Below are 16801 nucleotides of genomic sequence, written 5' to 3'. Positions count from 1 at the left end.
CCAGGCCTTTCTTCCCCAAGAGGAATTTTCCGTGCCCCAGACTTTCACCTCCATTTTGTTGCACAGCGTTACAAACAAATGTAGCTAAATTCTCCAAAACACCTAATATCGGCAGGTATCATTATATGGGGGTTTTACCAAAACATGGATATGTTGATGGAGAAGTTTTGTGACCACTGGGAATCTCAAATTACAGATATTTTGGTCAACAAATGTAGCTAAATTCTCTAAAACATGTAGAAGTTTTGTGACTGGGGGCCACCGTGGTGCAATGGTTAGCACGTCCGCCTTGAACTCAGAAGGTCTGCGGTTCGAGTCCCAGGCTAAGCATCATAAAATTTTCAACGGTGGCAAAATTCCCCTCAGTAATGCTGGCGACATTTCCTGAGTATTTAAGCCATAAAACTTCTCCACAAGTGGTGTCGTAAGACACGCCGTTCGGACTCGGCAATAAAAAGTAGGTCCCATATCATTGAGCCAATATGAATCGGCGTGCACTCATTGATGCGATGGACGTCTCCCTTGTCCCTTCGGGGATGTTGTGGGAACATATGTATGTATGTAGATGTTTTGTGACTACTGGCAATCTCCATTGTGAAATAACAGGTAGTTGGATAAAAATTTAGCTAAAATCCCCAAAATATGTACCTCAAATCGGAAGATATCGTTATATAGGTGCTATACCAAAACATGGGCCGATGTTTGTGACCACTGAGAACCTCAAATTTTAAATTACACTGTGAACACAAATTTTGGGGCAGAGATTATTCCCTTGGTGAGTTTATTAAGAACCCCGAAGGACAGATCCACCGGTAGTCGAATTTCCGCGTTATGGCATGATGAAGTTTTTGATAGAGACCCTGTAAGTCATCAGGAATTAGCGTTATATCTTTGTTCGCTGTTGCTTTAGCTTATTTTTGAGATGACATGTCTTGAGTCAAATGGAATGAGGATTATTTTCGTAGAGCACTTCGACCTTCTAACTCGCTTCATTCAATGTCCTTTTCGTCCTTTATTTTAAAAGCCGCTATAAAAGTACCACAAGATGACCACGAAAACGCGACAAAATCGATTAGTTATCAATGAGAGCCGTACCTAAAATTTTCTGAGCGACATTTTTGCAGAACATTTCGAAGCTGAAAAACGTCATCTTCTGGTACTTTTATATGGGCTCTTAAAATAAAGCACGAAAAGGACATTGAAGGAAACGAGTTAGAAGGTCGAAGTGCTCTACGAAAATAATCGTCATTCGATTTGACTGAAGACATGTCATCTCAAAAATAAGCTAAAGCAACAGTGAGTAAAGATATAACGCTAATTCCTGATGGCTTACAGGGTTTCTAGCAAAAACTTCATCACGCCATAACGCTGAAGTTCGACTCAAGGCGGATCTGTCCTTCGGGGTTCTTAATATACTCACCCAGGCCTTTCTTCCCCAAGAGGAATTTTCCGTGCCCCAGACTTTCACCTCCATTTTGTTGCACAGCGTTACAAACAAATGTAGCTAAATTCTCCAAAACACCTAATATCGGCAGGTATCATTATATGGGGGTTTTACCAAAACATGGATATGTTGATGGAGAAGTTTTGTGACCACTGGGAACCTTCAATTTGGGAACCTTCAATGTGAAATTAGTTAGGTAAAAATGTAGCTAAAATCCTCAAAATGCCTCGTGAATGCAGGGAACCGCAAATGTCAAATTACAGATAGTTATGTCAAGAGATGTAGCTAAACTCCTAAAACACCTAAAACCTGGAGGTACCGTTATATGGGGACTATACCAAAACATAGGACGATGTTGAAAACTTTTGGTAAAGGAGCTTTGTGACCACTGGAAATCTTAAATGTCAAAAATGTAGCTAAAATCCTGAAAATAAGGAAGTACCCTTATATGGGGGCAATACCAAAACATGGGCCCATATATCCCATTTTCGAACTTGACCTGTCTATGGAAAAAATATCCTCGGGCGCATAAATATAGCGTTCTAGCTCAATTATTGTGCACGCAAGAGTAATTACAACCGACGGACATGGGTACATCGACTCAGAATTTTATCCTGATATACCTGAATATATAACTTATAGAATGGCAAATGATTATTTCAATGCGTTACAAAGGGAAAAACAAACCTTATATACCCTCCATACTATGGTGGAGTATATAAAAAGTAAACTGACCAGCAGTTGCTACTATGAATTGAATGCATTGTACATTTTATAAAATTACAACATTCTTTGGGAGCAAATAAAACTGATTTAAAAGATCTTGAGTACTGAAAACTTAAGTAATCATACCATCAACAAACGGTTGTATTCAGGTATAGGTGTATAGAAGCCGTCGTAATATTTCGTATATCGGGCATTCCCATTGTTAAAGTGTTTTTTCTTATGAAACTGGGAAAGTTTCTAAAGACACCAAAAGTCTACGAGTAAAGCACCTAGTGTCCCTTGCATTGCATGGACAAACAGTAAACAATAATAGTTCAAATTTGGAATCTTTAACTATTTGTTGGAAGGAAATTTACAAAAGTTAAGAAAATGGTAGAACATGCAATCAAAGTTAGTTTAGTGCACGTGCTATACTATTCCACCTGTTTCATTTCTTTGGTGTTGGAAGGGATGTGACTGAAAATAGAATGTGATACACGACTAGCCGAGAGTTGTAGGATAAGTTGTAAAATATCCAGAGGGTTCAATTTTGTATATTCCAAAAATAAATGGCTAAATCTAGACAAACAATACAACGTTCGTAGAAAGGATATGAACTATGAAAGGAGTTGGAGGAGACAGTTAGTTTTGTCCAAAAAAATCCACATTATGCAAACTTGTGTGTAATTTTCATTTCTTAACCTCGTATCTTGGAATGGATTCAATTTACAATATTTGCTTATATCTTTATAGAAAATACAAATGTTTTCTTTTAAGGTTTTTGTTTTTTACCTTTTTGCCTATTTCTTGCCAACTTTTGTGTTTGAATTTCTTGACACTGGTAGGGCCACAAAATACACGCAACAGTCTTGTGGAATTGAAATGACTTGTGAGCCATGTCTGGATTGTTAGTTGCTTGTTTTGGCTGATGGCTTTGTTGGTTGGTTAGTCAACAGAGAATAACAACAAGTTTTGCCTTTTTGAAGTTATTTTGTCGTTTGCCCATGAAACAACAAAACTACGACATTTATGGATATCAAACTCAAGGAAAATATGGAAAAGGATTGAATTCACATTAAATGAATGTGAAAATATGTTGTTGGGGGTAACTATGGGCCAGTGGTAGTAAAATGTTGCCAAATAATTTCCAGAACATGCAAATAACCCGTCGAATAAAATAAAAGGAACATTGTTCCTTTTAAAATTAAAGTGCCCTCGAAAGTATGCTATAGAAAAACGAGAAAAAATTGAATAAACTTGTACTGGTTTTTATACCCTCCAGCGTAATATGGAGGGTATAATTAAATTTGTCATTCCGTTTGTAACACATCGAAATATTCTTGATCAGGTGTATGTCCATGTCCGTCTGTCCGTCCGTACGTTCGTCCGTCTGTTGAAATCAAGATACAGCTCGCAATTTTTAAGATAGAGCTTTGTCATTTGGTATAGAACTTTCTATTAGTCCTAGGATGGTTGGTATTGCAAATTGGCTATATCGGTCCACGTTTTGATATATCCCCCATAGAACGAAAATTCTCCAGAATTTTGTTGGTATAGGTCCACGCCTTCATATAGCCCCCATAAAACGGTACCTCCCGATTTCCGGTATTTTGAAGATAGTGGCCTCAATATTCCACCGAAATGTCTGAAATTTGGTATTTTGTCTTTGTTTTGGGTATTAAACTTTGCCCCAGAAATTTGTCGGCACATGTCTATGCTTTAATATAGCCCCCATAGGTACCTCCCCATTTTCGGTATTTTGAAGGTTGTGGCCACAATAATCGAAATGGCTGAAATTTGGTATTTAGTCTTCGTTAGAGGTACAAAACTTTCCACCTGAAATTTGTAGGTATAGGTCCACGCCTTTATATTGCCCCCTTAGAAAGGTACCTCCAGATTTCTTCTTCATAAACGAAAGGAAACCTAGAATTATATGCATATGTTTACAGTTGATTTTATTATTAGGGGTCAAAAGAACTAGTCACTGTAAAGCTGAGAATAGACAAATTTTCGATACCGAAGTACTTCATCTTGACTAGTAGCCCTGTATGCCGCATTTTTCTCTTTTGTAGCTTGCTTCGTAGAGGTCCCTGGTACGGCTACTTACATTATTATTTGCGCATTTAATATATTTTGCCTTTCATACCCACTGTTCATGGATAACCCTCACAAAATTCCCCACCTCCCTCAATAGTTTCTCGATGAAGTGGTGAACATTTAATGGTTGTTGTTATTTTGTTCTTCTTACTTTTTACATAACAATCAAATGTTTTGACATAAACATTAACAAGGATATTTGAACATCCATCCACAAGACGACTCTAAACGTCGCCACGTAAATAAAGCAAAAAAATCAAAGAAAATTATAATCAGACATTAATTTGAACAGTTCGAAGCAATCAGCGGTATCAGTTGCATTTAAACGTTCGCAGCGAAATGAACATCTGGAAGGGAAAAGTTTTAACCGATGTACCATTCGGGCATGTTTTAGTTTTTAGCGGAGTAGTGAAACCAAATCCCAACAAGTATGAACACGATGGATAAGTGTATAAATAAAGAACAAGATTATCGGTTTTAAGTGATGAGTGGATATTTTTAAATTATTTAAATGCGAGATAAAGCAATTCAATTGCTACTTTTCCAAATGTTGCTAAGTTTGTTTGAAATAGTAACAAAAATTGGTTCTAACTTTTGTGAAAATGTTCATTTTATGTTTAAATCGAAGAGCAAGCTGAAAATCAAATGACTAACAAGTTTGTGGCTCTACTAGAATTTAAAAAAAAAATCAGAAAAATAATTAATTTTTAGAAAAATACGGTTCACATCTGTCACGTAAGAGATTAGCTTTAATTTTACGAAGAGAATGTAGGATATTTATTTCAGGAGTTTTGTAGGGTCCAAAAAGACATTGATTGGAAAAAAGCACTCAAACTTATTTTGAAGTTGGCAGTAAACATTTTTAACAATTGGAAGGAAAACAAGTTTAAAAAGCTTTAAAAATTTGGCCCGGCCGAATATCCCTGCATAAATTATACATAAATCTTTTGTTCTTTTTAACAAGTAAAAAAGTATCAGTCGGCTTTGCCGACAGAGATATACCCTCAGCCCGTGTATATTGAAACAATTTTTTCCCAAAATACGTATGTACTTAGAGGTTTTAAAAATTTTGGGCGTTTGAACCGACAAAAATGTTGATAAGGATTAAAGACCAAAAGTTTTGCGGAGGAGATACTAAAAGGAATGGATCGACATTGACCGTTATGGAAGTGGATCTCCAGCCACAACATATGGTGCCATAGGGGGTTTTTACACTATACGGGCTGTTTGCTCAAGAAGTATGGACTTGTCCCTAAAAAACTTTTACCATCGTAATTGAGGTAGCGAATGCAAGTTGCTTCAAAAAATCAAAGTGATTCGTTATTAGGTCATAAAGTGAACTTATCCGAAATTTTGTGTGGGAGGTACCGGATGGAGTGGACAAATATAGTCCATATTTGAACCTGATCTATATCTGGTAGATATATTAGGATGTGTAAGGTATAGACCAATTCGGCCACTTCCTTCAAGAGTTACCGTACGAACAATTTTTCCGAACATTTTTGAACTTTTGTGGGGGAGGTAATTGAAGGAGTGGACCGATATGGCTTATCTTCAAACTTAAACTATGTTTGGATAAAATATTACTAAGGCCATATTTTGGACCGAATCGGCAGATCCGTTCGATAGTTATCTTGCGCTCCAACCACCTCACACGGTGCCATAGGGGTTTTTTTGCTACTTTCATGCTATTTTCTCAGGAAGTATGGACTTGCCCCTGATAAAACTTGTACCGTCGTATGGAGGGCAGTGAATACAAGTTGCTAAAACAAAAATCAAAGCGATTCGAGAGATGGCCCTAAACTGAACTTTTCCGAAATTTTGTGTGGGAGGTACCCGATGGAGTGGACCTATTGAGACCATATTGGAACCTCATATTACTCTGGTAGAAAGTTTTCGCTATACCAAGTATGTACCAAATCGGTCACTCTACGTATCACGTATCAAAGTGTATATACCCTCCTTAGCCTAAAGGCTGAGGGTATAAAAATAACATTTACTTTACATCTTGGTCGCTTGGAATAAGTTACTAAAATTCTCAAAATATTTATGTAAAATCAGAGTACGAGTAGTAAAACGAAAGGTACTTTTATTTTGCAATAATGCTAATTCGGTTAGAAAAATTGGGATATAAACTTTATTTACACAAGAGTTTCGGGAACATACGGCATTTATTTGATAGATATCCTATGGAATTGACAACTTAAGATTTTATGTACGGTTCCTAAAGACACGAAATCGATATAATCTTGTTTTAGCGGTCCTTTTTCACTTTTACCCGAACCTTGCTCAAGCAATCCTATTTATTTCAAAAGATACCATTTAAGGTATTGAATGGGAAGAAATCTCGGAGTCCTCAGAAATATTGACCATAATTATAACTCGTTTTGCCGAACACGTTGATAACATTGTTTTTTTTTTTTAATACAGATCCGGATATGAGAATTTCGGAACTGGTTATTCGGACATTTAAATCGGATTTTTAACCGGTTTTTATGAACCGATTAACTATTTATCACGAAAAATCTATTAAAATTCTCAATCAGAAAAGACTAAATTGCATTATAAACTGTACGCGGTTACAGTGCAAGAATAAAGAACGGCGTAAAGTTCGGCCCGACCCGAAATAAAACTGAACAATTAGTTTCCTTTCATTTATAAAGAAGCCTAAATACCAAATTGCAGCAATTTCGGTAAAACAATGTGGCTAACTTTCAAAACACCTATATGATGGGCTATTTGAAGGCGGACAAATTTAGGGGGAATGTTTTATACCACCAACGAAGGCTAAATACCAAATTTCAGCCATTTCGGTGGAATATTGAAACCACAACCTTCAAAATACCGAAAATCGGGAAGTACAGTTCTATGTGGGCAATATAAAGGCGTAAACCTATACCTACAAATTTCAAGTGGACAGTTTTGCAACGAAGACTGAATACCAAATTTCAGCCATTTCGGTGGAATATTGAGGCCACATCCTTCAAAATACCGAAAATTGGGATGTAGGGTTCTATTGGGGCTATATAAAGGCGTGGACTATACTGACAAATTCAAAGGGGAAAGATGACCAATGAAGACTAAATACCAAATTTCAGCCATTTGGGTGGAATGTTGAAGCCACAATATTCAAAGTTTTACACCCCCAACGAAAGTTTTACACCCCCCACGAAAGTTTTACACCCCCAACGAGGACTGTAGGATGTACCGTTCTATGGGGGCTATATGAAGGCGTGGACCAATACCGACATATTTAGAGGGGAAGTTGTATACCTCCAACGAAGACTAAATACTACAGTTGTCCAAAGGAACTATATGGAACTATCTAGTTTACTTTGCAGTTCCAATGGCCCACATGTTTTCTATGAACAAACTGCGTATACTTAATACCACACGTTACACGTTATGATGTTACTCATACGCTTTGGAACTAGTACAAGGAACTAGGAACTGGATTACCCAACTCTACTAAATACCAAATTTTAGCCATTTCGATGTATTATTGTGGCCATAACCTTCAAAATACCGGAAATCGGGAGGCACTGTTCTATGGGGAACTATATTAAGGCGTGGAACGAAGACTAAATACAAAATTTCAGCCATTTCGATGAATTACTGTGGTTACAACCTTCAATATACCGAAATGTCAGTCATTTCGGTGGGATATTGAGAACACAGCCTTCAACATACCGACAATCCGGTGGTACCGTTCTATGGGGGCTATATGAAGAAGTGGGGTCTATACCAACAAATTTCAGGTGGAAAGTTTAATACCGACAGAGATATACTACCCTCAGTCTCTAAAGAAAATAAGAAGTAAACACAATAACTATGCCCTATATAAAATATATTGATATTGTACCACGAGTTTGCTTCAAAATACGTGTAATCTGTAAGTACCGTAAAGTGGGACTATACAAAATTGACATATACTAAACCAGTAAGGAAAGGATCATAGTCGGGCGGGGCCGACTATATGATACCCGACACCAATTTGAATATGTAAAATATATATAGGAGATATATATCAATTTGAACTGATTTCTTTATAATATGGTACACTTATTTCTAGACAAAATTTTGTCACACATTCCAAATTTCATCAAAATTGGACAGATATAGGGTGTTTGGTGCAGCAAATACGTGAAATCGGGCGAAAATATATATGGGAGCTTTATCCAAATCTAAACCGATTTCGGTGTCATTTGGCAAATTTATCTTCAGACCGAATTCAGTCACATATTCCAAATTTCATCAAAATCGGACTATATAGCGTGTTTGGTGCAGCAAATACGTCAAATCGGTCGAAAATATATATCCAAATCTGAACCGATTGCGATATAATTTGGCACATTTATTTTTAGACCGAATTCAGTCACACATTCCACATTTCATCGAAATAATACCTGGAATCGGGCGAAAATATATATGGGAGCTATATTTAAATCTGAACCGATTTCGATATAATTTGGCATACTTATTTCTAGATCGAATGTAGTCACACATTCCATATTTCATCAAAATCGGACGTATATAGCGTGATTGGTGCCGCAAATACGTCAAATCGGCCGAAAATATATATGGGAGCTATATTTAAATCTAAACCGATTTCGATATAATTTGGCATAATTATTTCTAGATCGAATGCAGTCACACATCCCAAATTTCATCAAAATCGGACCTACGAGTATATAGCGTGTTTGGTGCAGCAAATACGTCAAATCGGCCGAAAATATATATGGGAGCTATATCCAAATCTGAACCGATTTCGATGTAATTTGGCACATTTATTTTTAGACCGAATTCAGTCACACATTCCATATTTCATCGAAATCAAACATATATAGCGTGTTTGGTGCAGCAAATACCTGGAATCGGGCGAAAATATATGTATATGGGAGCTATATCCAAATCTAAACCGATTTCGATATAATTTGGCATACTAATTTCTAGATCGAATGCAGTCACACATCTCAAATTTCATCAATCGGACCTATATAGCATGTTTGGTGCAGCAAATACATCAGATCGGAACAAAAAAAAAATTGGGAGCTATATCCAAATCTAAACCGATTTCGATGTCATTTGGCACATTTATTTTCAGGCCGAATTCAGTCACATACTCCAAATTTCATCAAAATCGGACGTATATAGCGTGTTTGGTGCAGCAAATACGTCAAATCAAAATATATATGAGAGCTATATCGAAATCTGAACCGATTTTCACCAAAAACAATAGCGTTCTTCCTATGGCTAAAAAAATTATATTCCCCAATTTTCAGCGGAATCGGACAAGAAATGCGACCTGTACTTTGCGAACAAAAATACATGGACAGACGCACAGAAGGACGGACATGCATAAATCGATTCAGAAAGTGATTATATGCATATCCCCAAAAAACTATGGGTCTATTTCGTTTCCTTTTGTATGTTACATACAAATGCACAAAGACATAATACCCCTTACCACAGTGTGGTGTACGGTATAAAAATGTTAATAAGCTAACTTCTGATTCATACAGAACTCGAAATATTGAATTACGTTAAAATAAGTTTGGAAGAATTTTTTTAATAAGCTTGAAATTTGCACACTATCCATTTTAATATGTGCTGGCAGGGGTTTCGGTTTTCGGAGCCGTTGGGCCATTACTTCGGAAAAACATTCTGCAAAAATTTTAAATATATCCGAGCCATTATCTCAGGATGTTTGGACTTACTTCGGAAAAACATTCTGCAAAAAAATTAAATATATCCGAGACGAGTCGCCCAACTGCACTTTTTCCAAAATTATGTGTGGGAGGTACCCAAAGGACGGGACCGACATAGTCCATATTCCAACCTGATACATGACTGTATGAAATAATACGATGTGCAAAGTTTTTCGGATTTGCGACTTTATTTGGTGTAGTCAGGGTTTCTGGGAGCTTTTAAGCCATTATGCCAGGAAGTATGGACTTGCCCCCGAAAAAATTGTACCGTCGTAAAACGGTCCGCAAGGACAACCTGCTAAAAAAAGTTATCGTGCGCACCAGCCAGCCAGACAGAAGGCCTAAAATCGCTACAAATTGTGTGAAAATTATGTATTTAGGGAGTTTTGAAATTTTTGGCCTTTAAATTGCCACTGGGTAGTATTGTACAATGGGCAAAGTTTCGGCCAAATCGAAGGTAGGTACTTGAAGGAGTGGACCGATATAAACTATATTCGAACCTAATATATGGCTGGCAGAAATATTGAGATGTGAGTTATTGAGCGCACCATATTAGCGACAAATTTTGAACTTTTGTTAGGGAGCGAGCTACCCGAAGGAGTGAGTGGTTCGATATGACGTAAACTAAGTTTGGAAAAATATTGCGAGATCCAAAACTTGGACCAAATCGGTTGATCCGTTCAGTAGTAATCATGAGCTTCAGCTAGAAATACCGGCAGATGGACGGAGAGTGCTAAATCGACTCTGAATTGTATGAAACTAATTTCTTCCAAACATTCATATGTGTAGTTCAAAACCAAAGAAATACCACGCCAGTACCATGCGAGGAATATTGTCCTGATAACGAAAATGTGCTTTAAGTTCGATTCCATGAAAAAAGTTCCCGCACAGACACCAATATCTAAAGGCCTTTAGATAACTTTTTCTTTGTAAAATTTTTTATTTTAATTTTTTTTGAACAAACTTTTATTTGTATACATAGACTGCCAAAAAAAAAACTATTTTTTGGAACTCCTACCCACTAAATGTTTTCCATATTTTTATATTTACAAAAAATGCATGTTCTCGAAATATCGTTTTTAATGTCGGTATCCAGCTCGAACCCGAATGAGTCGAACTTTATATATTTTTAAGGCCTTATTATACACTTCAAAATCTTGTCTTTCATTGAAGGAATTTTATTTACATTTTTTGACTGATTTATGGGCAATATTCCCCATTTTTACAGTCTTTTATTTAACTTGCTTTGGTGTCTGTTTAGTTCAAATCTAGTAACTCATTTTTAACACAGTTGCAGTTGACCAATCGAACTAAAACTTTGCACACTTTTCAGATTTGGATGACAATACATGTATATGTAACCAAAACCTATATGGGTCAATTTTTTCTTATAGCCCCCATATAGCGGTACCACCCGATTTCAGGTATTTTGAGTATTTTATCTTAATTTTTAGCCGGTTTTGGCTGTAACTTGGCATTTGGAGTACCCAATGGTACAAAAACATCTCCACCCGAATTGGCTTTAATTTGGCTATGGGTAATCAGTGGTCAAAAAATATATTTACTAAAACTTATAAATGCACTGAAAACTATAAAATAATTTTTCTCTTAACGGCAAGCGTTTTATCTTTATATATAAAACTCAATTGTCGTTTGTTGGTAATTGAATCAGTTGAAAACGGCTAGAGCGATTTGGATAATTTTTTGTGGAAATGTTAGTCATAGTCCACTTTTCCGCCCACTTTTATAAATATGTTATATCTACGGAACTACTCAATAGATTTTCCTGAAATTTGCAGGGATTGTAGAGTGATGGCCCCCGGTTGAAATAGGCTACATATTTGGTTGAATTTCGGATCGGACGGGGTACCTCCCCTATGCCCTATTTTTGTAAAAATGCAATATTTGCAACAATTACAAATGTATCGCCTTGAAAATTAATTTCCGAGTCAATGACGATTGTGTCTCCGACCTTACGTGCTTATTTGGGACATTAAGACTGGACAACGCCCACTTTTTTAAATATGTTATATCTACGAAACTACTGAATCGATTTTCCTGAAACTTTCAGCGAATGTACAGGGTTGGTCCCCGATAAAAATAGGCTACATATTTTTTGACTTTCGTATCGGGCGGGTACCTCCCCTATGCCCTATTTTTGTAAAAATGCAATATTTGCAACAAATACGAATGTATCGGTTTGGGAATTTATTTGCGAGTCAATGGCGATTGTGTCTCCAACCTTACGTACTTATTTTGTGACTTAAGATCCGATTACGCTCACTTTCTAATTAGGTTATATCTACAGGGGATTTTCAAGAAAATCGCGATTTGTCTAAACTTTTAAATCTTTATAAATAAAAATCAAATGTCGTTCGTTGGTAATGGTATCAGTTGAGAACGGCTGGACCGATTTTCGACTTGGGTTTTTATGCAAAGAAAATTTGACCATGCCCACTTTTACACCCACTTTTTTTTCAATTTTCTATTTTTATCATTTCTAAAAAACTACTGAACCGATTTTCCTGAAATTGCCAGGGAATGGACAGAGAGGGTCCCCGCTTAAAATAGGCTACAAATTCAGTTGAATTTCGGAAAGGGCGGGGAACTTCCCCTATACCCTACTTTTTTTAAAAATGTTATATTTACAATAATAACGAATGTATCTATTTGGAAGATAATTTGCGAGACAATTGTGGTTGTGTCTCCGACCTTACCTACTTTTTTAGGAACCACAGACTTGAGCATACCCACTTTTTAAACTATGTTACATCTACAAAACTACTGAACCGATATTCGTGAAAATGTCAGGGAATGTACAGGCATATTTTCTTGAATTTTGAAGAGGGCATATTTAAAAAAACGCCTTACCTTTATGAATAAAAATCAAATGCTGTCATAACCCAACTTAGGTTTTTTGGAAAGAAAAGTTTACCACGCCCCCGAAAACAGGTTACATATTTTACTGGATTCCAGAGGGGGCGGGGTACCTCCCCTATGCGATATTTAAAAAAAACGTTATATTTGCAAAAATTATGTATGTATCGGAATAAAAATTTACGGATTAATCTACAATCTAGGTACTTCTTTGGGGCCTATAGGCCCGACCAAGCCTGTTTTTTTAGTATGTCATAACTCCAATACTACTGAAGGGATTTCCATAAAATTTGCAGCAACAGCTCAATGTTTGCCGTTGTTATGTGGGGTACCTTCCCCATGCCTTTCTGTTAAACGCTAAATGTATAAGTCAAACTTATGATTATGTCGGTTTCAGCATACATTTTGGTAGGCAATGAAGTTGTGTGCACCCTAGGACCGGACCAGGCCCACTTTTTTTAATATGTTATATCTTGAAAACTGATGACCACGCCCACTCTTTTAAAACATTATTTTTCCAAAACTACTGAACCTAATTTTCAGAAAATATTCAGGAATGTCCCCTGGTCCAAAATGCTATATATTTGTAGACAAATTTCGGGGCCTATTATTTTATAATCGGTGTATTTGTTAAACTTATGAGTGCATCAGGTTGCAAGTTAGTTTTCGAGACAACGGTGGTTGTCCCCCGATCAAGAAAAACTATATATTTACAAATGTACTTAAATGGTGAGGTTCAAAGGGTCCATCAGCCATGAAAAGCTAAAACATATACGTCTAAATAAATGTTTTTAACTTTTATTATTAGATCGCTTTAGGATAAAGACAGTGACATGGACGATAATAAATCCTAAAAGGCACAAATTGGCGAAAAAACCGACAAAGTCCGTAAGAGAAAAGAAAGGTTACAGACAAAATCTGTTGATAAATTTAAAATCCTTCTCGGTTTGACAATGGACCGAAGAAGTGAGGTAGAAAATATCTACTTTTGAATTAACACTCATTACAACGGGCCAGCAACGCGGACCGGGTCTGCTAGTTTATAAATAAAACACTGTACTTAATTTTTTAATTATTTTTTATTATACCCAAAGCCTTAATGATAATGGTATTACAACCCCAGTTGTTTTGAACAAAATCAATTTCAGACAATTTGGAGTCGATTTTTCCATGTTCGTCCGTCTGGCTTTCCAACTGACTGGACCGCAAAATATGTTTTGAGCAGATCAACAATTCGGTCAGAAAATTGGCCCTCGTATTATTTTGTCCAAACTTAGATCAAGTTCGCAGATGGGCCATATTGGTCCTTTCCCTCGGGAGTTCAAAATTGGTCGCAAAAATGGTGCGCACGATAACTCTCAAAGGGAGTAAACGATTTAGTCCATACTTCGCATATTATAATATTTCTACCAGGCATAGAACAGCTTCGAATATGGACAATATCTGCCCACTCCATCGGGTAACTCTCACACAAACATTTTCAAAATTTTTGGCGCAAGTGCAGTCAGCACGAAATCGCCAAATCGGATGGCCGAAACTTTGCACATGATGGGTACGATAACTATCGAAAAGAATGATTGACATTGATCCTATCTTTGCGCATCGTAATATTTAATTGACACTTAAATCATGTTCGAATATGAACTATCGGATCATTCCTTGGACCCACACAACATTTCAAAAATAATCGCAAATATGCAGTTTAGGGATATGTCTTGGATCGTTTTGAAATGTTTGCGGCAATTAATCCTAGTGGCTCATATTAAGTTCTTCCGGTACCTCTCCCCACAAAAGTTTAAACATTTAGGCCTGGGAACAGTTTGAAACCTGTTCGCGGATAAATTTTAGACTTTATTTAAGATAATTCTCGAAGGACTTATTACAACTTATTACAATATTTATTATGTCAAATGCTGAGGGCATATCTCTGTCGGTAAAGCGACTGATACTTTTTGACTTGATTATATATACTGTTCATTTCGGTTGAACCAATTTGTTTAAGCTTCAACGTTAAGTGAACCTTCTTCAATAGAATAGAGGTCTCCATAAGGGTCTTCTATAAAAGAGAAGGGCATCCTTGGATTTTCTATAGAATAAAAGGGTGTTCTGTAGAATACAAGACCTCTTTAGGGGTCTTGTATGGAACACACCCAAGGTGTCTTCTATATAACAGAAGACCTTCTTAGAGATTTTTTAAGAATATAAGTTTATCATAGGGTTCTTCTATAGAATCAAACGCCTACATAAGGAAATATGGACTCCGTAGTGGTCTTCTATAAAATAAAAGACTTTCATAGGGGTCTTATAAATTAAATTTGCAAACGAAGGCAAAAATAAGTACTAATTTTTTTATTTTAGGATTTCATTGGATTTAACCGATAACATCAATGCAAAAAATGAAAGCGAGACTGTTTACCTAAAACTTGAGGCAAATTTTCGGGAAAATCAAATAATACGGTCAATGTTTCAGCCCGGTGAAGGCTGGCAACAGGAAGAAATATCGAAAAATTGGAAATGTGAAGGACCAAAGAATCCCTTAGTACCAGGTAAGGTTACAATTTAAATCAAGTAGTATAGAAAAAATTTAATTTTTGAAATGTTAGATTTTTTAGTATTTAACACCGAATTTCACAAAAATACTATTTTATTGAAAAAAAACAAGACTTAATATCTAAAAATGTCCGTTTAATTGAAATACATAATTACAAAAAATCACAAAATTAAATCCAATTATTCTTGCAGGTCAAACATTTACCTTTCGCATCGCTGTTCTACAGAAATGTTTCGAAATTTATGTAAACGACAATATTTATGGAACATTTGAATTTGTTAAATTCCCAAAACAAATTCAGTATGCCATGATTTATGGAGATTTTGAGAAGATCACACAATTCCATCACCGCATGCTGTTTCCGCTCGTCTTTCCCAAAAGTTTGATATGCACCGAAAAGTTGGCATTTCAAAGTGATGTACCAAGAAAATACGAAGCGGGTATGTCATGAGAAACCATTTAAATATTGTCTATTTGGAAACAAATATACCACTTTCAATCTTTAGGAACCGTGGTTGCCATGGAGTGTATCGTCAAAGGACCACCAACGACAGAATTTTCAATATGCTTTCAATGCAATGACACTGGTCGTGTGATATTGAAATTCCATGTCAATTTCAATACGACTACGGTAATACGCAGTTATCAGAGGGACGATTGCAGGTATGTTGTGTGCAATGACATTTTTTTCAATGATTTTTGATTGGTTTGTTTTACATTTCTCTAGCTACTCTCCGGAAGATGAAGAATCTGAGGGAGAATTTCCTTTTCAACGTGGCAAGTTATTTAAGATTGCATTTGGCATTGGAGACAAGGCATTTATTATAGCCGTTAATGGACAATACTTCACCTACTACAACTATCCGGTTCGCTGCTTTTCGATTTCTACATTGAAATGTCTAACCAATCAGGTGGGCGATTTCCAAGTGCGCAGCATTGAATACCATTCGGATTCACCGTTATTGGCACGTGTGGAGAAACTATCATTGATTTAAAAATTGATGATTGAGCAAATATGTATTAGAAATGCATTTTAAATAATTACGCAGTATTTATTCATAAAACTATTCTTGAATTCTTAGTAGTAGTAGTGCACTTGTTGAGAATAAATAGAAAATTGTTATAAAAGAATTATAGAAATACTGGTTTTACTTTGCCAAGATCATGGATCCAATACAATTCTATCAAATCACTTGTTCTTGTCCGGTATAATGCTATTATAATTACTTAATATTCATTAGGGCTATAACCAAAAAAATACCACCACATAGCCGTGTAGAGCATGAAAAACTATTATGAAATGTGGTGTCAATTTTTCTCTACCGCGAAAAAAGTTTCCGCACCAAATGCATTGAAGTTCTGTAATGCATTTTTTAATTTTATCTGTCATAACAACATATTTGCTTTTCATTAAAATTT

General features: G+C 36.2%; 1 protein-coding gene across 1 annotated transcript; it reads left to right on the top strand.

The window, feature by feature from the left end:
- Window positions 1-4426: 4426 nt before the first annotated feature.
- LOC141393048 (uncharacterized) lies at window positions 4427-16478 on the top strand. Its single transcript, XM_073965994.1, has 5 exons — window positions 4427-4674; window positions 15190-15377; window positions 15574-15822; window positions 15889-16045; window positions 16110-16478. The coding sequence occupies exons 1-5, from the start codon at window positions 4586-4588 to the stop codon at window positions 16375-16377; spliced, it is 951 nt and encodes a 316-aa protein (XP_073822095.1). The 5' UTR covers window positions 4427-4585; the 3' UTR covers window positions 16378-16478.
- The last annotated feature ends 323 nt before the right edge of the window (window positions 16479-16801 follow it).

This window comes from Musca autumnalis, unplaced genomic scaffold, assembly GCF_047663935.1.
Source record: "Musca autumnalis isolate F117 unplaced genomic scaffold, ASM4766393v1 scaffold_2, whole genome shotgun sequence".
NCBI classification, from domain to species: domain Eukaryota; kingdom Metazoa; phylum Arthropoda; class Insecta; order Diptera; family Muscidae; genus Musca; species Musca autumnalis.
This window is presented reverse-complemented; position numbering and strand designations above follow the sequence as displayed.